Source organism: Castor canadensis, chromosome 15 (genome assembly GCF_047511655.1).
Source record: "Castor canadensis chromosome 15, mCasCan1.hap1v2, whole genome shotgun sequence".
In the NCBI taxonomy this organism is placed as follows: Eukaryota; Metazoa; Chordata; class Mammalia; order Rodentia; family Castoridae; genus Castor; species Castor canadensis.
In genome coordinates this window covers 70,032,872-70,058,363 of record NC_133400.1, presented here as the reverse complement: position 1 = coordinate 70,058,363, position 25,492 = coordinate 70,032,872, and the positions used below count along the sequence as shown (strand labels likewise).

The window sequence follows — 25,492 nt, the reverse complement described above, 5'->3', positions numbered from 1 at the left end:
TCTCATACAGAGTATCTCCTATTCATCCTTCAGAGACACGAGGTCTATAATCAGAGGTATCTTAAATAAACGTGACTTGCATTTCATCACCCAACCAAGACTGATGCAAGGCTCACAATGCAAACTGGCATGGATGTAACTGTAGCTACTACCATTTATCTTTGGTGTACCACAACTATAGTTCTCTCAGTACCAGGAGCCAGCTGTCATGCCTCCAGACGCTGCTGGTACATTTCTGCTAAGCATGGCACTCGCATCTATCACACCCAAAGAAGCCTCCCTCTACATCTCAAGTGGGGAACAAAGATTACAAAGGAATTAAAATTACCCATCCTAGGTAATATGTCTATAGAGTAATGAAACCAATGTGAAATCTCTTTTAAACAAAGTGGTGTGATCACAGGAGACTGGACACTTAGCCAGACACAGCATTACAAGACATTTTAGAACTCCCTCTATGGAACTGCGTTCCAGGCCAACTTTTAAACCATACTTAAAATTTTCTTTTAAAAAGCTTCTTTACAAGGCCAAAGCTAATGTATAAAATGTCAATATTCTAGCAAAGACAGGTGAAGAAAAAAAGATTTCAAAGTTTTCCACTTCTATATTTAAAAAGCAACTTTCCAGGCAGGGCAGCAGAGTTGCTCTAAGTATAATACATTAGAACTGATCAAGCCCTGAAGTAACCTATCTCGTCAGTCACTGAGAGATTTTCTAGGCAAAATCTTACTGAACGCAGGAATCTGCCAATTTTTATGCTGTCAGACAAACTATACTCAATTTTATCTTTAGCACATCCCTTTTCTCCAAGCTAGTAGACAGAAAGAGAAGTCCCAGAAAAAGTAAGGTAAAGGGCCATAGTAAGAGTTACCAGTGATTTTTAAGTAGTTGAGAAAGGGAAAGAAAAGGTGGGTTAGTAACTTCTCAGCTCATTGCAACTGTGGATCTAGCCAACAGACTCTTCCCTTAAAAAAAAAAAAAAAAAAAAAAAGGCTCAAACAGCCCTTACCAACCTGACCAAAGATGCTAGAGTCTATTTTTTTCAGCCCACCAACTCCCCTTTATTGAAAGCAGTATTTAAATATAAATAAAGCACATTTATATATACCTCAAAACCTCCTTCTTTGAACAATTTTTTTAAATGCTCTGGGTTCAGCTTCCATCTATGTACACTGACATTGCTAGGAACATGGTCCCCTAAGTCAGCAACTGCCTAGGTGGGCCACATCATCCCCAGGAGCCAAGGAAGCTTATCAAATATTCAACCCACTGATCACTGGGTAGTGTCACACTGTGACTGTGGAAACATGCAATGCAGAAGAGCAAGGAGTACTAGAAAGAGAGGTATTTCTATCCCAAACTCTACAGCTAGCCATTCAAAAGCCATACATCTCTATACAACCTCACACGAACACAGCTCTAACCAGCTATTCTTGGTACTGCCTTCAATACTGCATCCATGTCATTGTCAGGACAAGTCTCTTGGGCTTCTAGCTTCTCTGGCAACACAACTGGTTGCAGATCTTGAAGCACAATTTAAACTTAATACAAGAAAATCAATTTAGGTACCATGTTCATAATGACAGTCACCTAGAGCTTTTGGTTGGTTAAACATTTTGGCCTCAGGATGTAAGGCAAGGCAGTACCTTTAAGCACTTTTTTTAAGCAGAAGAAAGTGAGGCTTGGTAAACAGAAGCCCCACAGTAACAGCAGAACCACATCCGGAAAGCATGCAATTCAATGTTAGGCTCCTGTACTTTGCCCTCCATCACACTTCATGGAGCTAGCACCATGTCAGATGAAGCCCCTGAATTTATACTCATCTATTCTTCAGGAAACACAGGATAGGCTAATGTTGGGGTTTAAAACCTCAAGACTCACAGCAACAAATTCCTCAAAATTTTAAGACGATGAAAACTGATACAGAGAAAATGAACTTGCTCCCTTCTTCCAGCTGCAAGCTAGAATGATACTGAAAGTAGGAGAGAGAGGTTCACATCGACAGTGAGTGCTGTGGAGTGATCCTTCTTGTCTAATTGTTGAGTCATGAAAGGATTCGTGGTCTAAAGTGTGACAAGCATGATAATGCCAAAAGCCCTCTTGCGTAAGATACAAGCACTGCTTCCTTACAGTATATCCAGCAGCAGACACTTGGAGCTAAATCTCTGAGCCTGTGTGATTAAAGCAGAACTTCAAAGCCACTCACATGTCTTCCTTCTCATTATTTTTGCCTTTTGGTCTTGCCTCCTTTCTAGATACAAATAAATTTAATCTTTGTGTTAGTTTCATCTAGCCAGAAATATAAAAATATTCATGTCTTTATGACAACAGAGAAAACTGGCTTTGAATAGTGAGAAAATCTACCACCCTTCCACAAAATTACTTAACAGTCACTCCTCTCAAAAACCAGGCAGAGAATACTCTGGTTTCTCTTCAGATCGTATAAATCGTTCACCTTTTTCAAAAAGTAGGCAGAAAAGTAAAAATCCTAATCTCAAAGTATTGCTAGCATATAGGTTTTGACTGTGAATCTCTTAAAACAAAGTGGGCGTGGGCCAGGAGGAGGTGCAGGGTCCAGAGAGCAGTCACTTCCTATTTAGCTATCACAGGGCAGGGTTGAGGCAAAGCTCCTTAAGTTACAGAAGACTGATTTCCAACTGCAAAGAACAAGCTGCAGAACCTTGACCAAATGTCTTCATCTTTGAGGCTCAATTTCTCTGCCTATACAAGGGGAAAATGGTCTTAAGATTAGGAAGATACTATAAGTCAAGTAATTAGCACCTAATTAGTAACTAGGTATTGGCCCAGAATTAACATACGGTAAATGGTGTTAATTTACTTGGACATTAACCTTGTGCAGGATCTCCTTGACATGGGCAACAGACTGAACTTCTCTGTAAAATGTGGGTGTGGAAACAAAAAGATTCCCTGATTCTAAATCAAAAAGGAAAAAAAGGTGAGTGGATGCTGGGTATGATGGCTCATGCCTGTAACCTCAGGTCCTCCAGGCCAGCCAGAGCAAAAAGTTAGCGAGACTTCATCTCAATCACTAAAGCCAAGCATAGTGAAACATGCTTGTGATCCCAGTTACGTGGGAGGCCATAAGTAGGAGCAGCTTGGTCTAAGGCCAGCCCCAGGCAAAAACTCAAGACCCTACCTGAAAAATAACCAAAAAAAAGGCAAGGGGCATGGTTCAAGTGGTACAGCACCTGCCTAGCAAGCATAAAGCCCTGAGTTCAAACCCTAGTACCACCAAAAGAAAAAAATAAACAGAGAGGTCAGGGACATAGTCATCACCAGGGCTATGAATAATGGCTCTATGGGCACATCTTTAACACACCTCTCTACGCAGCTAATAGTCAGTCCACATCTGGTCGGGGTGTCTTCATACAGCTCACAGGCAACAAGGCTTATAAATCTTAAACACATGGTTTTAACCACCAGGACTAGGGATATTATGGTGGAACTAAGGCATGAAATTAAGTTGTGGTAAAGCACCTGTTTTGCAAACACAAAGCCCTGAGTTCAAGCCCCAGTCCCATCAAAAAAAAAAGAAATTAGAAGTTAAGAGCACCAATGCCTAGAAAGCACAATGTCCTGAGTTCAATCCTCAAATGCTCCCCTAAAAAAGAATAAAGGAAAAAACACTAAAGACCAGGAGTTATGAACATAGCTACTCATGTTGACTTTCTTAGGTTTAGTATGAGGTATGCTACACAACATACAGCAAACGGTACTTGGAAGCCTCAGGACCTCGCCCTAACTGGAAGGATAGGATAGCTGGAAACAGCAACTTTTTGGTTAATGATGCATTTGAGCCTCATTTTGATCCTTAAGGATGTAAGGTCACAGCTAAAGTCATTCACTGGAAGAGACAAAAAAAGATTCATCTTATCACATTGTCAAGCAGATTTCCATTAGACATAGCTTCCTTTCAGTTTGGATTTGGGGTTCCCCACCTTTTGTTATAGTTTAAAACCTTTCTTAAGTTTCATTTTCAGGACTTTACCCTATCTGCTACCCCTTAGCTAAAACACAAACAAAACCAAAAAATTTCATAAACACTCTACTTTCATTACTGCAAGTTCTAGTCATTTTCTCTTTCCCTCCCATTTCCCTCAACCAATAAATGCACATGACAATGTTCTGACTCAGATATCCTTAAACGGCTGGCTGCGCTCACTCATTCAACAAATACTAAGAGCATCTTTAAGGAATCAGGCACTATTCTAGTTACCTGAGTTATAGCAGTGAGCAAAACAAAACCTGTGCTATTAGAACTTATGATCTAGTGGGTAGACACATTACTAATGTATATGCATATACCTCCTAAGTATGTCATAAGGTGATATGGAATACGGAAACAGCAGTGCAGAAAATGCACACAGGGAATGCTGGCCGAGAGGCAGAAGGGATAGTAAATGAGATGACTGGGCTGGTCTCACTGAAGAGAGGGGCTTGAACCCAGTCTGAAGGTGGTGAGAGCGCTAACCAAGAGAATACTACAACATTCCAGTCAGAGGAATAGAGGAAAGGCCCTAGTGTGATCAAGCAACAGTACAGAAGGAAGTCAGTGTGGCAGAATGAGGAAGCAAGCCAGCAAAATGAGGAGGGCAGGCAGATCACCAAAGGGACGTGAAGTCCATTGTAAGGTAAGGGCTTTATAGTGAAGTGAAGAGAAGTGATATGAAAAGTCACTACCATTTTTGTGCAGAGGAGTTATGTGTGAAAGTGTTAGATTAGATCTCAATCTCTAGGGCTGCAGCAAATGAGAACAGACTGGAGGGGCAAGGGTGGAGTGGGAAGACCACGGAGGCTGACAGGGATGACAGGTACTGGATCAGAAGAATGGCAGGTGAGCTTTTGAGAAGCGATCAGACTGTAGACCGATTTTAAAGGTGGAGCGCCATGCTTTCCTAGCAGACTGGATCTGGAATGAGGGAGAAACTGAGTTGTCAAGGATGGCAGGCAAGCCATAAGGGATGAAGCTGACATTAATCAGTTTTGAGGCAAAACCTAAAAATGGCACACTATGCTGCAGATGCTACAGGATTCCTGATTTATTTGATCTCATCATCTCTTTCTTCTATCCCTATTTTTCTCCTCCCATCTAATCAACAAAGTCCACAGTGAATAACTGTTGCAGACAGACGAAATTTCTTCTTTCAGAAACTATGGCTATGACTACAATGACAAGAGATACCCTATCCCAGAAGGCAATCACAGGCTTGTCAGTGTGTGATGGCTAATTAAGCATCATTTGCCATTTACTGGCTGTGTGACCCTGGGCAAGTCCTCCTGGTGCCTCATTTTTGTCGTAAAGGCTAATATTGCCCACAGGGTGTACTGTGAGCTCTAAATGAATGAATACAAGCAGAGCACTTAGAGCAGCATCTGGCACAGAGTAATCAATATATAAGAGTCGGAATTACTACCACAACTGTGAGGTAGTCTTGTTATTTCTCAATCTCTGAATGACTTTATGAAGTAGACAGATCTAATGCAAATTTTAAAAACATAAATAACCAAACACAAAGATAGTAATACTGAGTATAAAGGCACAGCAAGTTGCTAGCAGATATCTCAGAAGTCTACCTACCCCAACTAAATCACTGGAATCCTATAGGACAAACACTACCCCTTTGTGTGTTTAGGGTAAGATGGAGAAAACATAGAGACATATGTTATAGCTCTGTAATTTAAAGAAACTGAACTATCACAGAAGATTCCTAAACTCTGAACTTTTCAATAATCAGTAGCTGGGGTGTTTTTCAGGATAGAAGATAGATCTTGGTACTTCAGCTTTTAATAATACTAGAATCAAGAATTCTTCAGATGGGATTTTAAAATGTTCACTAATACTCTAACAATCAGTATCTGCAGGTTGGTTCCAGGACCCCCTCAGATAACCAAAATCTGTGAATGCTTAAGCCCCCACAGAAAATGACCTGGTATTTGCTTATAGCCTACATACATGCTCCTACATACTATAAATCATCTCTGGATTCTTTATACTACCAAAGACTATGTAAACAGTTTTAATACAGTATGTTGAGGGTTGAGGGAACAATGACAAGAAAAAAGGTTTGTACATGTTCAGTACAAGTGCAAATTTTAGGGGGAAGGGGGAAATATTTTTGATCTGTGGTTGGTTGAATCCACAGATGTGGAACTCAAGGATACAGAGAGCCAACTGCAACTCAGAAATTCAACTCTATAGATAGAAAGATATAGATATAGCATATATATATATATATATATGTACGCACACATACTATTTAACTTAAATCCGTTCTCTTCTCCCAACCCAACATTACATGAATTTCTACCAAAATATCCTTGACAGCAGGTAACACTAACAACAACCAGTGATTTAAAGCTGCATCCTGGAGCCCTTTAAATGGACAGATTAATACTAAGGCCCAGCCCAAGATTTCTAGTCTAACAAACCAATAACAAAAACTGCTGGTTAGATAACATGGTTTAAATGGAAAATTAGAATTCCTACTTTTAAATTAGCATCATCATTCGAACTGGGTTCTGGAGCAAGAGGCTACTACAGCCCACATTAGCAACCCTCCTCACCCCCCTACATACCCTCAAACTATCCTAAATCTGCAAAACAAAATTTAGCGGTCTTCCTAATGTTCTCTCAAAAATGCCTGACAAATTAAATTCAGATTTCTTTCAAATGAAAGAACGCACCATGCCACTGTTTCCTGGTAAAATCCTTCTAAGTCATATGCCAAATAGCTGGTTACAATCACATACTTTCCCAGTTTCTTTACTATAGCTTATAATAATAATATGCTACGCAGCTTGGCTCTTAAAATGAACATCTTTTTATTTTTCTTTTTTTGGTTTTTGATCTACCATTTAAAATACAAAGCGTCCATCAAATGTTAGTGCACAACATACAGGAAAAATTATTTCCAAATGTTTCTGGCCTGCCAGCACTGTACAAGTAAGACTGGGTAACAACTTTGTACAATAAACTTGTTCGTTCCTTTCTTCCTTTAAAATATAATGTTTCTATAAATAGAATGACTGTAGTTCAAAAACATCTAAAGAGCAGGCTAAGATAACAGATGTCTAAAATAACACTAGAAAAATAATGTTGGAACTGTAATTTACAAAGCACCTACTATAAACCAGATGTCTATATCTATCTATGGTACTCATTTAATAAAACTGCTACCCTAAAAAGATGAAGTTATCATTTATAAGAAATTAATGGAAACCAAATAATGAGAAAGGCCTTTCCTTCAGCAATTTGAGTGTGGCCTTCCACAGTATACGCAATGCTCCACCCAAAAGACAACAAGAATGAAGACAGAGTTGGCCCATTCATTCACACAATTTTTTTCAGATCAGTTCCACTAAATTAACTGTGAGGATTTGAGAGTTAAAAAAATAAAAATAAAAATGCACTTCCAATTTCAAGTCTTTTTAAGTTGAAAATTATGCAAACTATTTTATGCACCATGCGTAAACCTACTCCTCTAGATATTTTTAGGCCACAGAACTTACTGATAAAGCAGTGCTGATAAAGATGCTGCAAAACCAGTAAGACCAAAAAAAAAAAAATTACTAGGAGTAATAATGAGTCCTTTAACTTTTTTTTTAACACGAACTCAAAGCCAAACTACAATTTACCCAGATAATTAGAAATAGAACTGTAATTCAAGCCCATAAATGATATTTTTATAAGCATTCTTAGGTGAAGCTATTTGCCTGCAACCCTGCAACCATCCCCTAGACAGATACATACATACATACATACATACATAGACAGACAGACAGACCAACCGACCGATTCTTGGGGCTGGTTTACTTTTTAATGGGACTTAGGGGTGCGGGGACAGCCCAGTGGAGTCAACTTGTAAGTGTCCGGGGAAGTAACTCAGGCCAACTCTCCTTCTCTGAGGGAGCTCCCTCCTCAGGTACATCAAGGCTCGCCCATCCCACTCCCTTTTAAAACAACAAACATGATCCCCCTTGTCGCGCTGACTTGGCCTCTGGCTGCATCCAACAGCGCCAGGAAGCCGGGCTCTCGGGGCGCCCCAGCCGTGGCCGGCTCGAGTCCCCTCGCGACCGGTTCACACACACGTCCCCCACCTCCTGCCCCCACTGGGCCCGCGGGGTTCGGGAGCCGCGGCTAGCAAAGTTTCCCGGCCGCTCACTTGGGCGGCCATCAAGGAGCCGCCCGGAAGCTACGGGAACCTCGGACGCCCAGTGAGGCGGCCACGACCGCGATGGACACGGGTTCGGGACCGGCGGAGAAGCCCGGGCAGCCTGGCCGCGGGTACCAGGAGGGAGCTCACCGTCGATGTTCTCGCGGTCGCTGATGTGCTGCAGATTGCAGCCCGTGTCCTCGCGGCTCAGGTCGGTGTCAGGCCGATAGGACTCCAGCCGCGAGTGGGCATTCCTCCGGAGCTTGGGGCTGGACGACACGCAGCACGAGGTAGTGTTCCTCATCTTCGGTGGCCCCCGACTCCTGCAGCTGTCGGTCCCGGGGCGCGGGCGGCGGGGGCGTGGAGGGAGGCCCGCCCGCCGCCGCCGGAGGGGAGGGCGGAAGTCGCGGCCGGCCGCCGGGTCAGCAGCGGCGGCGGCGGCGGGGCCTCGCCATGGGCGGCGGCAACGGTGACGAGCGAGTGGCGGCCCCGGCTCCTCTCGGCCTCCGAGGCCCGGAGGGCCTGTCTACGGCGGAGGAGCGCTGCGGTCAGCGCGACTGCAGCCGCCGCGCCGAGCTCAGCCCGCCGCGGCCATGGCGGGCGGCGCCGCGCAGGCCGCCTCCCCCCACCCGCTTCCCGGTCGGAGCCCGGTTCCCCGGTGGCGGCGGCGGTGATGGCCTCGGCAAGCGGTTCCGGTTCACTTTGGAGACACACGGGTGCGCACCGAGCGGGCGGCGGGCGTGGGCGCAGCCTTGGGCCCAGCGAGGCCAGGCGAGGCGACGCGCGGAGCAGCGGAGGATGCTCGTGCCCGCCCTCGCCGCCCCGCCCCGTCGACGCCCCGTCGACGCCCCGCCCCGCCGCAGCCCCGCCCCGTCGACGCCTCTTCCCTGTGCCCTGGAAGCAGATCCGCCGCCAGGAGGGGCGCGCCGATCGCCGCACGCCCTGGTCTCACGCGCGGTGGGGTCTCGCGGGGATCCCGCCATTCCCTCGTCGTTTCTCTGCCCGTCTCCGCTCCCTCCGCCTCGTGTCGTCGCTCGGACGAGGTGTGTGTCACCTCCCGGTAACCCGCGGGGGTCCGAGCCGGCGGGAGCGCAGCGCGGGGAGGGTAGGACGGATGGGGACCTCCACACGGCCCGGGGCCACCTGCGCCGCTTGACTTTTTAGGATTAGACATTTAAATGAAGTTAGGTCCTGACGTGGGAGTACGCTGTCCTATCTTGAAGTTGCTGAGGACTTGGTGATAACCCCTGTTTTTAATGAGTTCCTTGGAGGTTAATGTGAGGTTGACCTCCCATGTTTTACCTTTGAAATGTGCTGGGAACGGCCCTGCCAACTCTCTAAGGTAAAGAAAGGCATGTGAACGCGCCACATCCGCTCCTGCCGCCCCCGAAGCCCGAGGCTGGTGAGACTGTTGCTTCTTTGTTGGAAGAAGGTGACAAAAGCAACCTTCTCACCCCTTTTCCAGATAGTTCCTGAAAGATTCATGGAGTGAAAGGGGGCATCCAAGATCTCAGGACTAGTTAATGGTACATCCAGGTACTAAAAAGCAGGAGGAAGGGTAATGGTATTTATCACCAGTCATGTGTTTACGTCTTGTCAAAGGCTTTGTAAATAGTTAACTGAAGAACCAGCGGAGTGGGTCAAGTGGTAGCTTGCTTGTCTAGCAAGCATGAGGCCCTGAGTTCAAACACCAGTACCATCAAAAAAAAAAAAAAAAAAAAGGAACATTTTGAGGGTGTAGCTCAGTGGACCAGCACTTGCCTAGCATGTGCAAGGCCCTGACTTCAATCCCCAGCATCACAAAAAAAAAAGAAAAAATATCTATTTAATTCACATCTAGTTTCCATTGCACAGGAATGTTAATACATAAGTCCGTAAGGAGAAAACTCAATGCTCTGAGCTGAAGGCTATTTGTTGAACTAAGCGTCTGATGACTTTGGGAAATAGTGTTGGCTAGATGAGAGACATGTAAGAGGGAAGTTGTAAGGAATGGCAACTCTTGAGACGGTTGGTAGGTGACAATGGGACAAATCATCAAGGCTGCACACCTTACTTCCCAGGAAGGTTTGATGCAATGACAGTGTGTGGGTTAGTGGCTGAGAACTGGGCGAGAGATTCCCATATTGTCTGTTCGGAAGCTGCCTTGTACTTTGGGGCATTGTATGAGAGTAGACATTCAATCATAGATCTACATGTGCATGGCATATCCAGTCAGGCATATTAAAGGATCCTTATTCATAAAATGTGTATTTATGTTAATGTTAGGTTTGAAGGCCTTACCAAAAGAAAGGGGCTAGCGGAAAGACAGCATGGCTGGCTGTCTGCTGCACATTCAAGTATGTCCTTGGGCCATGTTAACTGGGAAGAACAACTAGAGGTACAGGAAGACATGGCTGGGGGGCAGGAGAACCAAGTATCCTTGCCAGAGTGAGGTACAGCCACTGGTCAACAGTGTCCCTCTACTACCCCCCACTCCCTCTTTGACAATCTGGTCATAATCCCCTTAGAAGGGCACCTTTTAGACTTATTCAGGAATATGACTTTGAGTTAACTGGCCTGAAGAAGAAAGATAGATGCTAAAGTCCCAATAGTGCTTTACCTGGGTACCAACCCTCTCCATCTACATTTAACACACACACACACACACAAACACTTCAAATTCCAGACAGAGATGCCCCTGGCCTGACGCACAATGACACCTTAGGAAAAATTTTGTGACACCAAAATGATAGTAGTAAAAGGTGATTGTTATATGCCATGCATTGTACTAAGTATTTTCCATGTCCAAAACTAAGCTGTCACTGTCTTATAAATACAGACACTTTAACTGTTACAAGTAAACCTATTCAAGACCAAAATCCTGAGAAATGGTCAAACCAAGACTTTGCACTTGGTTCTGAATCCAATGTTAAGAGGTCCCCTGCTCAGCTGCATTCCCCTCCAGAACTCCTGCCTCCCCCTCTCCCAGGGGCCACCTGTGTCACTGAACAAAAGGGAAGCAGATTGGGAAAGTCTACATTTGTGAGTGGAAAAGATTGGTGTTGCTTCTCTCTTTTGTTCTGATGGAAGCTGGGAACCTAGTGCTTAAGACTAGTTCTACGTGAAGAGAGATAAAGGGGTGAGAGGATTGTTGTTCTTTCTCTGGAGCAAGCGCCTTTCTGAGCCAAAACAGGGAGCAAGGTTGAAGAGGAACATCATGTAGAAAGTGTGCATCTAATCACAGCATCACCAACATTGGGTCACTTGGGAATCTTAAGTGCAGGGACAGTTCCTCAACACGGTGTAGACCTAGCCCAGATAGGGGTAAGAGGTTGTAGAGGAATGTGGAAGGAGTGAGAACTGCAACAAGGCCCTGTTGCAAAATGTTCATCCTTAAAAAATATCAACCTGGATCTACTCATACCCACCATACTCAAACAAAAGTTCATTTGGAAATTATTTTCCTGAACTCTTTCTCCATAATCCTATTCAAGAATTTGGTCACTGGAAACAGGTAAATATGAAAGTTAGTGAACTAAGTCTTCCTTTCGGGTCTTTTTAGCAGTAGTAGGTTTTGTTTTTTAACAAAATTTTCTGTGGGAATCATATCTTTAAACCATAAACAATATTAGTATTAACTTACATGGTTTAATAGATCTACTTACAAAAGCCAGTCGGGTGCTAGGTCTGTAGCTCACTGGTAGAGGACTTGCCTAGAGTGTGTGGGGCCCTGGGTTCCATCCCCAGCAGGTGGGGTGGTGGGAACAAGAATTGGCTACCTTAATTGAATCAGGTGGAGCATAATTGCAGCCTTGCATCAAGCACACTCATATGTATGGAATATGAATCAATCATTTGCACAACTCCTACATAACCTCTGAGAACATAGAAAATACTGAGCCATGTTAGCCCAGTACCTGGTTCTTTGGTCAAAAGAAAGAAAATGCCTAGAGTCAGAAGGAAGAAAAGCCTGCTCAGGGTATAGCTGCCCTTATCAGCTGGTAGCCAGTCTCCCATATCAGATACTCAAAACATTTCTAAGGCAGTTGTAGAAAAGCCAAAATAACCAACTGTCACCTGTTACATTTCTTGAGCATGTACTGAGCCAGGCACCTTGGAGATACAAAAATGGATATAAGATATAGATCTTACCCTTGAAAAACTCCAAGTCCAGTAATGTCACTAGAACAGGTTTTGAAAGGTCTGCAACATGGGTAATTATACTAAATCAGTGGTAAGGTCTGAAAAATGCCAGCCTGCTACCTATAAGTATCTACATTTATCCCCAGTGGATGTACCTAAAATTCCACTCAATGATTTATTCCCGTGAAGTAACAAAATACCCAGAGATTCTCTGACAGAATGAAAATTACCACAAGAAAATAAGAATGGCTAATAGATTTAAATATTAGTGCCAAATCTTTTGGACCAGGGTAACTTCCAGGAATATTGGGTTAAGGAAGATTTTGAGATCATGTTCCAACATTGCAAGGAAGACGGTCGCCATGAGGGAAGGGGATGGGGAAGACAGCAACTTTCTATCCATAAGCAAAGCCTTTGTTTATGTGATGCATAATGAAGCAGGTAACAGCCTTAGTTTCTGGATATCTGGGAGAAGGCCCACTTGGAAACTGGTTTATCTACCTCAGTATTGAGAATCCACCACATCTTCAAGATAAATGACGTTAAGAAGCCCATGCTTAGGCTGGCATAGTGTCTCAAGTGATAGACCACCTGCCTAGCAAGCGTGAGGCCCTGAGTTCAAACCCCAGTACCACCAAAAACAAACAAAAAAAAAGAAGCCCAGGCTCTCACTTGCCAAACTCTTCTTCATCCTTCCATGCTCATCAAAAATGGAAGTGGTAAACACATATGTACTCCCAATATCAAGGATGAACTTTTAATAAGGCAAGTCCAGCATCTAGCAAGGAGGTAAAGGCATAGGTCAGAGTGCAGAGACCTCCACGTGCCCATCCCCTGCCCATTCTCCATCTTCCTTAATTACAGAGCCTCCGTTTTGTGAGGAACACCAGTTTTCCCAACACAAAGAAGATGGCTGGTCATGTAACTAAGTCTGGTCCATGAGGTGGGAGAGGAAACTTCCAGGAAAGCTCTGAAGAGTCTTCCTTTTTTTCTGCTTCTTGGAATATGAGTATGATGGCTGTAATTCTAGCATTCACTTTGGAATACCACGTGACCTTCTGGATGGATGCTGTTCTAAGACACTGCCCTTATAAGCTTTTACATGAGAGAAATAAACTATATTGTGTAAACCACTGTGACTTTGAACTCCCAAGTTACATGCATCTGAGCCTTATTCTCATCTGGCCAAGATCTGACATTGCTCTTTGATAAGAGTTTATGTATTCATTTTGAAAAGTTTCACTGATTTGCCCCCAGATAATAGGTACTCTGAACAATCATTGTGGGGTAATCATTTTTACACTTGGCTCCCCATAGTAAAGTCGAAACCAGAACAGAAGGAGGCAGTAAGCAGGCTCCAAAGCTAAAAGGAGGGTTTGGGTGGCAAAAGGACATTGCTTGCTCAAAGGGCAGATTAGTCCCAATGGAAATAACATCCCTAGTTCGAATTTTGGATTTTTGAATTAGTGATGCTCATCAGGTAAAGTCTGTGTGAACATTCAAAAAAATTTTTAAAACTCAAATCTGGCACATCAAAAGAAACAGTTACCAGAATTGAGAAATAACCCACAGAATGGGAGAAAATCTTCACCAGCTATTGAGCAAATAAATAACTCCAGAACATGCAAAGAACTCAAAAGACTAAACAACAAAAGAACAAATAATCCAGTTAATAGATGGGGAGATGAATTGGATAAGCAATTTTAAGAAGAAGAAATACAAATGGCTAAAAAGTATAAGAAGCAACACTCAACATCCTTAGCCATAAAGGAAATCCAAATTAAAACTGCACTAAGATTCCATCTCACCCCAGTAAGACTGGCAATGATCAAGAAAACAAACCAGGGCCTGGTGGTTCACAATTTGACTCCTAGCTACTTGGGAGGCTGAGATCAGGAGTGGTATTTGTAGGTCAGCCTGGGAAAATAGTTCAGATACCCATCTCCAGAATAACCAAAGCACAGTGGACTGGAGGTGTGGGTCAAGTGGTAGAGCACCTGCTTTGCAAGCATATAGCCCCAATCCCACCAAAATAAGAAAAAAGAAAATGCAAACAAATGTGATGCAGATGCGGGGAATAAAAGGAACCTTCATACACTGTTGGCAGGAATGTAAACTAGTGCAACCACTATGGAAATCGGTATAGTGGACAGTTCCTCAAAAAACTAAAAAATAGACTTACCTTATGCAGTTCCACTCTGGGACATATACTGAAAGGAGTGTAAATCAATATGCAAGAGATACCTGCATATCCATTTTTATTGTAGCTCTGTTCACAATAGCCAAATGTGGAAACAGCTGAGATGCCCAACAACCAATGGATGCATACACATACACATACACACACACACACACACACACACACACACACACACACACACACACGTATATATCATGGAATGAATAATCATAAAAATTAAAATATGTCATTTGCAGGAAAATGGAAGGAACTGAAGCCACTTGCTGAGCAAGTTAAACCAAGCTTAAAAGGCCAAGTACCACCTGTTCTTGCTCCAGAACCTAGACCTAAAATGATGATGATTGGACAGTCAACCTGGACTTCAATGCAGCCCTCCTTAAGTATTCCCAGAACTGGAAGCTGCCACTTAAATGTGACAGGTACTTTTACATGTCTTAGTTAGCTGGCCCTGTTCCCAACATTACAAAACCTGACAGCATTTCAAAAGTAAAACAAGGATAGCTGATGACTTGTGTTAACTTACTACTTCCACGTCACAGTAGTTACCTCCAAGGAACCCAAAATTCACTGCACCTTTTATTCAATATTAAAACAGCCCTAGGGCCTCCAGGAGCAGCAAAGTAGATCCCACTGAAACTGGCAGTGCTGTCATTCTCCTGCTTAGAGTCTGCCACAGCTTCTCATTTTCTCTGACATCTGCCTTCTCTCCAGCCAATCAGAATTGCTCTTAACTCACTCTTGCACCTGCCATTCTGGTCTGACTTCTGAAACACCATTCCTCCTCCCTGCCCATCTGTGCATTTTTTTAACACTACTTAACCTTCAAGGCTCAGCACAGCAGTGCTTTCTCCCTGTCCTTCATACTGGAGATCATAAACTCATGTGACATGGGTGTATAATAGTGGGGCGCTTGCCTAGCAGGCACAAGGCCCTGGGTTCCATGCCTAGCACAACAAAAAACTCACATGGGTTTTCCCTAAAACTCTCATAAGCTACTTTTCTCTCCTGCCTTTTGTTGTCTTTATGCATCAATTTATTTTGTCTTATCTACCAAGCTGTGAGCTTCTGAAAGAAACATACAGTACTATCACAGTGCCTGGCATCTCTAAACTGAACATACTCCTTTTTCTATCCCCACTCAGTATTTATAGCCTTCTGCTGTTTTTCTTTCTCCCCATTTTTTTTTCCTCAATAAGGGAAGTACAGAAATGAACTAGAGGCAGGGTAGGGTGAGGCATTGCTAGTGCTGATGGTAGAATGTTGGAGTTTTCATGATAATCCCCTTTTACTATAGGGTGTTGTCTGTTTGTTTAGGGTTTGGGTTTGTTGGGGTTTTTTGGGGGGGTAGGTGGGGCAGTGCTGAGGATGGAACCCAGGACCACCTGCAGACTAGGCAAGCCTATAGATTGAAATTTTGAGAAAGTATTTTTCTCATAAGCATCATGATTCTTTTGAGATTCATAGATACCTATTAGCAATAAATATTGTTTATTGCCTTTTATACTTTCTCTTTAATGTAATTAACCAGAAAACTGGCCCTGCTAGTACTTCTCAGAGCTTAGTCATGACTTGTATTAGGAAGAAAGACTCTAGAGTAAAAATATAATTCTCAAAGGGAGAAGTTAGAATTCCACAGCTCTTTTAGAAAACACCAAATCTTTCAGAAGAAAAATACGCTGTGGTTATATGTATCTGTATGTGTATATAACAATGCATACCAGTAGACCATATCAGTCTGTTAAAAAATTTTTCAGTTTTCCAATCCAGTAGTTCTGAATACAGGGGCAGTCTGCCCATTCCAGAGACACCTTCATGTACCACTGAGGAGGAGGTGCTACTGGCATCTAGTAGGTAGAGGCCAGTGATGTGCTAAACCACAGAGGTGCACAGTGCAGTTCTCCATCCAGGATTTGCCCAGCCCCAAATGGCAAGGATACCAAAGATAGGAAATCCTGGCCCAAATCACCTAGTCATTCACTTCAAATATTCGTTCTTTATATCAGAACAAACATAACCTAATACTTTCCAGACCATCTGAAAGAAAACAACAGAAACTGTGTTCTATAAAGCACTCATTATCTCATTTAGATTCCTACTAAAAACAGTTTCAAAGGAAAAAGTAGGACCGAGGCCATAGCTCAAATGATAGAGTGCCTGCCTGGCAAGGGCAAAACCCTAAGTATAAACCCCAGTACTGCCAAAAAAAATTTTTTTAAGGAAAAAAATAATGCTTGCTTTCATATTAAACTAAGTAAGACTAAATCCATTGAAATCTTAGAAGTTAAAGAACCTTGAGTCTGTTGCTGAGATGATGTGCAAGCATAGAAAACACCACTGGATTTGTTCTGTTTAGAGTCAGAGATAATGATTATTTCCTTCATATTGACTCTCAGTAATTTGTTAATGTTTTCCCTTTTTAATGGTGTGGGAGATTTCCTTTGATCATTTGATCACACTTGTATACTAATTTTGTGTAAAATTTAACAAATTTTAACCAAGCAAAGAATGGTGGTCGCATGCTTATTATTCCAGCTACTCAGAGAATCACAAGTTCAAAGAGACTATCTCAAAAAATACAAACAAAAGGGCAGGGGGTATGGCTCAAGTGGTAGAGTGCTTCCCTAGTATGCAAGAGGTCCTGGGTTGAATCCCCAGGACTTCTTTCTAAAGAAGAAAAACAAAATGCTGGCCTCCATTTTGTTCTATAGCATCATAGATAGTTCCCTATCCTAGTTAAAGTTTTTTTTTAAATTTACAGTGACTACAAATCATTAGTTTAGTGTATCATAATTTATTGAACCCCTCCCTGCCTAATGGATTTTCATTTTTGTATTGTTTATTCATTTATTCATATGTGTATACATGGTTTGGGCTATCTCTTCCTGCTGCTCCTACCTCTTCTCCCTTCCCCCTACCCCTTTTGCTTCCAGGCTCATTTGTTTTTCATTCTAATAGAAAACAGTCCTCAGATGAGCATTTTTATATGCTGATCTTTTTGTCTACATCTGCTTATTTCCATGAAAGGATTGATTAGAATTAGAATTTCCAGGTCATTTTGATAAAAAAGAAACGTTTTTAAATCTTCTGATAAAATATTGCTGAATAATATTGGAGAAAGTCTACACTGTTTTACGTTAACAATTGCTTCATTATTGGTATTCCAAACATAGAGAACTTTTAGACATCCTCTGAGCTGTGTTTAGATGAATTTCCATTGCTCCTAACAGCACTTTTACATGCCTGTATCACAGCATTTATCGACCTGTATTATTTTATACCTGCATTTCTTCAAGTAAATTCTGAAGTGGGAGGCAGACTTGTCCCAGTACTAAGACTGGTAATATCTAACAACACCAAGATACTTTCCAGATAAATTGTGGTCTCAATCTCCATTTCCCGATGGCAGACCAGAATAAATTTTTGCACCGCTAACATAGGGAAACAATACAACTGAAAATCTATATTCATCTAACTCTAACCCTGACTACTCAGCATGTTGTCATTTTCCCAAGCTCCAAACTGCTTCAGTGTTAACACTTTTTTGGTGTTGTTTAGTCTATCAGGTAAAGTTGGTAATATATGTGGTGTTCTGCATGAGGTAGTGTCACCATACCCCAAGTTGCTCAGCAGCCTGAGATAGGATGATTACAGATCTCACAGAGACTTCTTCCAGTTGCTTAGCTCTGATACTTCTGCATTTTCTAGGAACCTAACCTTGGCAAAGCATATGAGGCTAAGTTATAATGAATATTGAATAGTCACTATATGACAAATGCCAAGAAATACAATGGGTGACGCAAAGAAAGAAATGAGAATTCCTACTTCTGTCTTTATCTTATCTCCCCTTCTTTTACCCTCAGCTCAGAGACTTGGGGTCTTCCATTTGAGAATGTCATCCATAACATCTGAATAGCTCTTCTTTCTATGGCACCAGGCTGGAAAGAGGCTGGTCAAAGTAGGGGCACTCCTCACTCCTGTGACCTAAGGATGCAAAGCCCTCCCCCTTTGCCTCCTTGCATAACAGGGTGCCCAGAATTCCCAGTTGGCCCTCTTTGGGGGACTTGTCTGCAAATCCCGTCTTTGATAAGTGATACTGGAAATGTTCTCACATCAGCCTGGTACTATAAACTTAATTCAACTCACCCAGTAAGCTCTGAGGAGCTAGAGAGGAAGGAGTAAGAGCTGGAAGGAAGAGCTAGATTACACGGGACTGCTCTGGGAGGTTGGAGGGGAAGTTGCACCAGGAGCCACTATGGAGGAAAACACAGGCTTCAAGTACAGGGAGAAGGTGAAACAGTAAAATTCCCAGAGAAGACACACCACTTGCCCACTGCCTTACCCTCCTCCCACAGTGTATAGTTCACAATGTTGCTGCAAGAAATTTGTGTTTAAAGAGTGTAAACAGAGAGGTGAAGAGGACTTAGGTCCACTGAAGTTTGTGCTAGAATACTGTGAAAAGGGCCACAGGAAGGAAAATTACTCCCTCTTCCTGATAGTTTTCTCTGATCACAAGTCTGTATTCTGATTTAAAAAGAATTTTTAAAAAAAATTTGAAAGGAATGTTAATATTCATAGATGTTAAATTATGCTAAAGATTGCCACTTAATTTTTAATGGTGAAAAACTGAATGCAACTAAGTACCCACAAATTAGGACCAATCAAGTAAATTCTGCTCCATGCAATGAATTAAAGTCATAAAAATCAGGATGTGCATCTATATTTATTGTTATAAAGCAAGCCATGAAATTTTGTTGAGATAAAAGCGGATTACAAAACTGCGTCATTTGACCTACTCATGAAACACTATGCCCACATGAATATATATGCAAAGAGACATGTTAGGGAGATTCACAAATAGACTGTTAACAGTGGTTATCATCAAATTAACACAAGTTATTTGATTTTATTTTCCTCCATCCTTTTTTTCCTTTACTTTACATCTGCATCATTTTCAGAAGAAATAATGTATTTCTTCCCTCCAAAAAGAATATGCTAGCTAAGTCCTTTTACTTAAAATGCTTTTCCTCTGATAATCTAAACCATCATTTTGCCAAAACAAAGGATTGTAGAATAAAATCCATGCTCCTGACAGAACAGAACCCAAGCTGGACCTCCAGCCACCTCCATAGCTGTAAGACCAAGAAGCAAGTGGAAGTCATGGTTTTGATGCAGGAGAAGGGGAACCTGGGATTTTGACATTGTGTGCACAATCCTAAATCTTATGCTAAAAAGCATCAGCTGCTACAGTTTTTGCCTTTGAGTATAGAACATGTTATCCTTCCACTTTATTTATCTTACTATAAGATTATATTAGTGATGTATATGTCACTTCAACTAAGATGTCTTCCATTCTATCACTTAGATTCTATCCCCCTCCCCCTTTTTTGGGCAGTATTGGAGTTTGAACTCAGGCCCTGGTGTTTACTAGGCAAGCCATAACCCCAGCCCTGATTCTGTCCTTTTGAGGACCATTTCATACTCCTCTTTTCCCATTCTCTTTTCCCCTAGGCTGTACTCCTTATAGCTGGAAGCAAGGGAGCTGTATGAACATTTATTTTTGCCTTTTAATGATTGAAACATTGCCAAAGGTAACATCTCCAAAATGGAAATCGCGATCTCTCCATTGAAAAAGGCACAGTGGCTCAATCTGTAATCCCAGCTACTTCAGAGGCTGAGATATGAGGATCATAGTTCAAGGCCAGCTTGGGTAAAACCTTAGTAAGACTCCCCCAATCTCAACAGATAAGCCAGACATAGTGGTTCATGCTATAATTGCAGCTACCTGCGAGGCAGAGGTAGGATGATTTTGGTTCACGGTTGGCCTGGGGCAAAAAGTACAACACCCTATCTGAAAAATAACTAAAGCAAAAAAGGGCTGGGGGGCATGGCTCTAGAGGTAGAACACCTGCCTAGCAAGCATAAGGCCCTGAGTTGAAACACCACTACTGCCAAAAAAAAATTTTTTTCCAAAGGTCTAAACTTGAAAGATTTTTAGAAATGTATATTTGGTGTACAAAAGGGAGAATGAAAAAAAAATAACTTCAAACCCAATAAAGTAGGCAAAATTCCTTTAAGAAACCTCCATACCTCAGAACCTGGTCCTAAGTAGGTGATGAGAGGCTTACAGTACTGCTTGGTAGACCAGATTCAGCTCAGTTACTGCCCACTCTGGACTCCAGGTCTCCCGCTGCTTGGTTAAACTTCTCCTTTACATCATCCACCCTTGAGATGCATAGTGCAGCTGTGGTCTGTAAATTAAATGGCATGACTGAGCACCAATCCAACACATACAACATTTCTATGGAAATACTCAACATAGGAGCTTATTTTGATTGGTAATAAAGACCTATAAACAAAGCATTTGGATAAATCTCTTAAATTCAAATAAACCAATACAACAAAATTATACCAACAAAACTTAGTTATCTACTGCGGTCTCAAACTAAAACCCCATTGAAGAGAGTCTGTAAGCATGGGAAAGGTCCATGGTCAAATAACCAGTACACCTTTCTCTGGAAGCAAGAAAGGGAAGCATCATTTCAGGTGTTAGTGTTCTAGAGAGACTTAGTGAGAAACCCGGAGCCAAAAATCCAAAAGATGTATAAAGAATTTTTTAAATTATACTATGCTGTTTTCATGCCTTAAGTTTTTCTCTAAGGTTATGAGGTGAATCTGAAGAATAAAAGAAATTCTGGGTTATATTTAAGAGTGGTCTTCCTAAAGAATATTTTGTAATGATTCTTTCCTTCATAATAGGTATATATGCACACTTGTATGTAGTCAGTATTCTGAAGACTACAGTGAGAATGTCCGCATCACCACAGTCCCACTCACATAACCACTGGAAGAGACTGACTCATCAATCAATTGATTGATTTTGTTGGTGGAAATTGAACCCAAGGCCTTGCACAGGTTCTACCTTGGACCTCAGTCTCAGCCCCGAGAGATTGAAATTCTAAGTGTCAGCATACTATTAAAATGTAAAGAATTAACTATCTATAAAAAATATAACTTATCTATAAAAATTTTATTTGGAGATACAAAATTTGGCACATTTTTGGCAACCCCAGTTCAGAATGACCATCACGGTTTACATTCTAATTATATATTGTGATAAGTCTTGAGAAATTAATGGACCCATGGAACCATCATCACCACAATCAAGATATAGAACACCTCCATCACTCTCACACCCATAGTACTCATACAGTTAGCCATTTGAGGGCACAGTCTCCCTAGATGGCTCTTCCCCTGCTAAACAGCAGCTACATCCAAATGGAGCTCATCTGCCCAGGAACTGGAACAGTGAAGACAGGAAGTGAGTCTTTCCTCACCTCACTGTCACTCACACAGCCTTTCCTGGGAGCCCACACTGTGGTCTGCAGAGCTCCATCTTCCACATTGGCAACCCAGCCAGCCAGAACTGGTAAGGTAGAGCTTTCATGGAAACACGCCCTCCTCAACCATGCAAATTTCATCCTGTTGTGCCTCAGACTCCCACATTCAAAGACAGCTTGGAATTTTCCTGGTCCTAACTCAAAAGTGGCCTGATTCAAAATTCAAATCCAACAGATTCCACAGAAAATCAAATGAAACAGGTGTGGTGTTTGATAATGCAAGTAGAGTAGAACAGAGAAGAAATAGGTATTGCATCTTTATCTGAAAGCTAGGACATAAGCAGAAAGACAACAAGCCTTTGGGTTTTTGCTCACTGCTGTCTCCAACTCCTGGAATAAGACCTAGGGCATAACATGATCAGAAATGTTTGTTGACTGAGTAGAATGGTCTCTCCTAGTCTCTGAATCCTTACCCCCAACAATCTTTATTTATGCTGCGTTCCATTTTAAATATAAAGCATCATTTGCGGACTTTTAGGAGCTTTGTCTTCGTAACAGTGTTGGTACTTATCTCTCAAGTTGTGTTCAATGCAACTATACCAGTTAGTAATTCCACTTGGAGTATTCTTGAAACAAGGAATAACAACATGTTAAACAGAACTGAGAAGAAAGTCTTTTACAGAAAGACTTTGATAATGGAAAAGCATATATTAATGATACACTTTGCTGGGTGAAATCAGAAATTAACAAAATGCAATGCATTCATTGGCTAGGGTTGCCATAACAAAGTACCACAGACTGGGTAGCTTAAGTAACAGAAATTTATTTCTAGAGACTAGAAGTTGTAGAGGCCTGAAGTCCAAGATCAAGGTGTCAGTAGGGTTGGTTTCTTTGGACAGCCGTTCTCCTTTACTTAAGGTGTCTGTCATGTCTGGTATCATCACATGGTCCTCCCTGTGGGGTCTGCCTGTGTCCTAATCTGTTCTCAGGAAGACATTAATCATATTGGATAAGGACCTGCCCTTTCTACCCTGTCTTACTTTAAAGTTCTGCTTCCTACAGTCTTTGAGATGTACTGGAAGTTAAGACTTCAACACATGAATTTGCAGGGAAGGGGAACAACAACTTAGGCTATAACATGGGAATAGAGAAAAGCTAATGCTGCATTTATATAATATATACATTTTCTAGTGTTAAGTCACTGGAATCACTTGGACAACTAGATTTTGATGTTACCAAATTTTATTAGCAGCCAGTATCATGAATGGAGAGAGAGCTAAAATTAAATCCTACTGAAACATCAGGACACTATTTCCCTAAAATCTAGGAGTCTCTTATAATCTGTTACAAAAGAATTAGGCAATTGGCCCTGTCCATCTTCCAGAAATGTGCCTATATTTATAAATTTCTTTTTTTTTTTTTTTTTGGCAGCACTGGGGTTTGAACTCAGGGCCTCACACTTGCTAGGCAGGCACTTTCACTGCTTGAGCCACTCCACCAGCTCGAATTTCATATTTTTTAAATGTTGGTCCACATACTTTGTAATCTAAAACGTCATCCAGTGCAATCATTGACATCTAAACCATCCTCAATATTGTAATCATTAAATTCTCAGCTATGACTGTAATGCCCTATCTTGGTACTTTCTGAACTTTCATTTTGTTTTTTACTTTTTTGGTTGTACTAGGGTTTGAACTCAGGGCCTCATGCACCCTACCAGTTGAGCCACTCCACCAGCTCTTCTTGGTACTTTCTACTTTACTCCTTATTGCTGATACTGTCGTCTTAAAAAGAAACAACCCAAACAGGTTCACAACCATCCAAAAGAAACTCAGAAGTAGGAAACATTGCTTGACAGGATATCTGTGGCACAACTTAATTCAGTAAACTTAAGCAGTTAAAAGTATTCCTGCTCAAAAATCTGCTTAAAAAAGCTTTCACCCAGGCTGGCAAAGTGGCTCAAATTGTACCAAGCATGAGATCCTGAGTTCAAACCCCTGAGCCACCAAAAAAAAAAAAAAAAAAAAAAATTTGTTAAAAAGGTTTCACCCAAAGTTGATCAGATTGTTCAGGAAACTAAGCATTTTTTTCCATTGCTCCTAAAAATATAAATTGATTCAAATTTTCTGAATGCCAAATTTTGCAACATTTATCAAAAGCCATGGACTATAATAAACCTGTTAATCCTGTGTTTCTATTTCAATTAATTTGTCCAAAAGAATCATGAGTATGGTTAAAGACATAGCTCTTTGGGATATACACAGTAGCGGTGAACACAGGGCCACATTCTACATCAAGAAGAGAAGTCAAACTAGGGGAAGATTTTACCTGAGTGAACTCTGTCTTCTGGAGACTGCTCCAGGAAACATTATTCTGTACCTCTAACTTCCGATCCCTACCTCCTGGCCAGCTCTGTTTCTCTGTTGCACTGCTACGCAGGTAAAATATGGCCAAAGTATTTAACAACAGCTTGTTAAATGAATTGTGATCCATGTAATAGAGTATCATGCACCATTAAAAATCACATTCTAAGCCAGGTATGGTGGTGCCCACTTGCAGTCCCAGCAGTAGGGAGGAGGCTGAGGCAGGAGAGACAGCCTTAGCTATGTAATACCCTGTCTCAGAAAAATCACATTTTAAAATAGTATTTAATAGCACAAAAATCGCCATGTTATTTTAAGTTTTTAAAGTAATATTTCTTAGTATAGTCCCAAAAGGATAAATACTGTATGATTCCACTCACTTGAGATAGAGTACTCAAAATTATAGAGACAAAGGTACAATTGAGAGGCTGGAGGTATGTCTCAAAGGGTAGAGCACCTACCTAGCAAGCATGCAAACCCCAGAAGTGCCAATAAAAAGGGGGTGCATGAATTGGGACTATGGAAAGGTTGAAATGGGATATTATAATTCACTGGGTACAATTTCAGCTTTAAAGGCAAAAAGGGAAATGCAGAGGAATGTTGGTGATGGTTGTACCTCATGATGAATGTGTTTAATACTACTGAACTGTACACTTAAAATGGTTAGTGTGCTAAATTTTTGTATGTATTTTACCACAATAAAAATGTTAAAATAGTTACTAAACAGTGTGATCTCATTCCTATTAACAGAGACAACTTTGGACAATTTATAACATTAAAAAAATTGCATCATTTTTAATTTCCTTTTTCTGTTTATCTTTCTAATTTCCTACAATGAATGTTTCATAATCAGAAAAAATACTTTAAAATGATTCCCGCCCAACAAAAATAAAACTCAAAATTTACTTTAATCTTGTTAATGAAACAAAACCAGCCTTTGTGTGTCTCTCCCCTCTGAGTTATCTGGGTGGTATGTGGGTTGGCTGGGATGTGTGTGGTAGAGGCCACAGCAGGGGAATCTTCTGGAGGCACTTGCCCCATTCTAGCAGGTACAGCATGTGACTCTGTTGCCAGTAAGAGCAGTGGTTGTTCCCGAGGGCCAGAAACAGAAGGGCCTCAAGGAAGTGATAGTTGTGTGGGCAAAGACCAGAAAGGAATCTGTAAGAATTGCTAACTGTATACCTCCTACTTCACTGACTTAAAATAATAAAAAGAAATCCTTAACCCATCAAAGATTTTGCTGCAATATAAAGAAATTTGTGAAAATGGTATACTCTGAGGAGCTACATGTGTTTC

At 41.6% G+C, this 25,492-nt stretch overlaps 1 protein-coding gene and 1 long non-coding RNA gene across 3 annotated transcripts in view; one reads left to right on the top strand and one right to left on the bottom strand.

Moving 5' to 3' along the window:
• The window catches only part of LOC109677561 (cyclin-Y-like), a 344,091-nt gene extending 335,525 nt beyond the window's left edge, over nt 1–8,566 (bottom strand). Inside the window, exon 1 of the mRNA XM_074056437.1 lies at nt 8,325–8,566. Coding sequence (XP_073912538.1) covers nt 8,325–8,478 — 154 coding nt within the window. The 5' untranslated portion in view covers nt 8,479–8,566. The remainder of the gene's footprint in view (nt 1–8,324) is intronic.
• A 507-nt stretch (nt 8,567–9,073) lies between these two features.
• Nucleotides 9,074–24,906, top strand: LOC141417500 (uncharacterized). Of its 2 annotated transcripts, none has more exons than XR_012442087.1 (3): nt 9,074–9,217; nt 14,733–14,915; nt 21,253–24,906. It is a non-coding gene; the product is annotated as an uncharacterized lncRNA (long non-coding RNA). The 2 variants fall into 2 exon arrangements; XR_012442088.1 differs by having other exon boundaries at nt 20,005–24,906.
• The last annotated feature ends 586 nt before the right edge of the window (nt 24,907–25,492 follow it).